General features: G+C 33.6%; 1 protein-coding gene across 1 annotated transcript; it reads right to left on the bottom strand.

Moving 5' to 3' along the window:
* Nucleotides 1–5: 5 nt before the first annotated feature.
* LOC108622007 (exosome complex component RRP43-like) lies at nt 6–558 on the bottom strand (the record flags this gene model as incomplete). The annotated part of the gene is made up of 3 exons (XM_018019636.2): nt 6–276; nt 318–451; nt 517–558. Coding segments are annotated over 3 exons (447 nt in total), but the record flags the coding sequence as incomplete, so codon positions are not given.
* Nucleotides 559–592: the final 34 nt, after the last annotated feature.

The raw sequence follows: 592 nt of genomic DNA, 5'->3' as shown, positions 1-592 counted from the left end.
GCTCCAATACAAGCATCAATTATTGATCCATCATAATTAATACATATAAGGTCACAATATAAAACCCATACTAATTTGCCTTTACAGATACAAAGATCTTTCAAATCAACAGCTGCTGAATTTCTTAAAATATTTTCTATTAATTTTACTAACACCTGTGCATGATCACTTGGTGGGCCTGGTCGAAATTTCGGAGAACATAATGGAGGGAGCTCAATATTTGGCACAACGTAACCACAGTCTGGGGTTTCAGCTTTAGGTGCAGCTAATTCCTGTGATAAACAAAGATTTTTAACATTATAGAAGATATGTATCCTTTAATACCACACACAATAGTTGTGTTACCAATTTTGAATATAGCAGAACTGTCAGCATGTGTGATTGATGAAATATTTACACTCACTGGGCGAAAACTTAAAAATTGTCTACCATCTGGTCGAACATCTTGTGCCTATATGTTTTAAATATGATTTTAAGTAATAAAAACCTAAACTTACGTACATGTGTTATACATACCAGATGGTCCTGCAAGTATTTCACAGGATGAATAGTCCTATAAACAATGCATGGTTAAAGATGATTACTACTACTG

The sequence above is a fragment of the Ceratina calcarata genome, unplaced genomic scaffold, assembly GCF_001652005.2.
Source record: "Ceratina calcarata isolate Rehan_Ccalc_2016 unplaced genomic scaffold, ASM165200v1 scaffold195.2, whole genome shotgun sequence".
Classification (NCBI taxonomy): Eukaryota; Metazoa; Arthropoda; class Insecta; order Hymenoptera; family Apidae; genus Ceratina; species Ceratina calcarata.
Note: the sequence above shows the minus strand (reverse complement) of the source record. Positions and strands in the feature narration are given on the sequence as shown.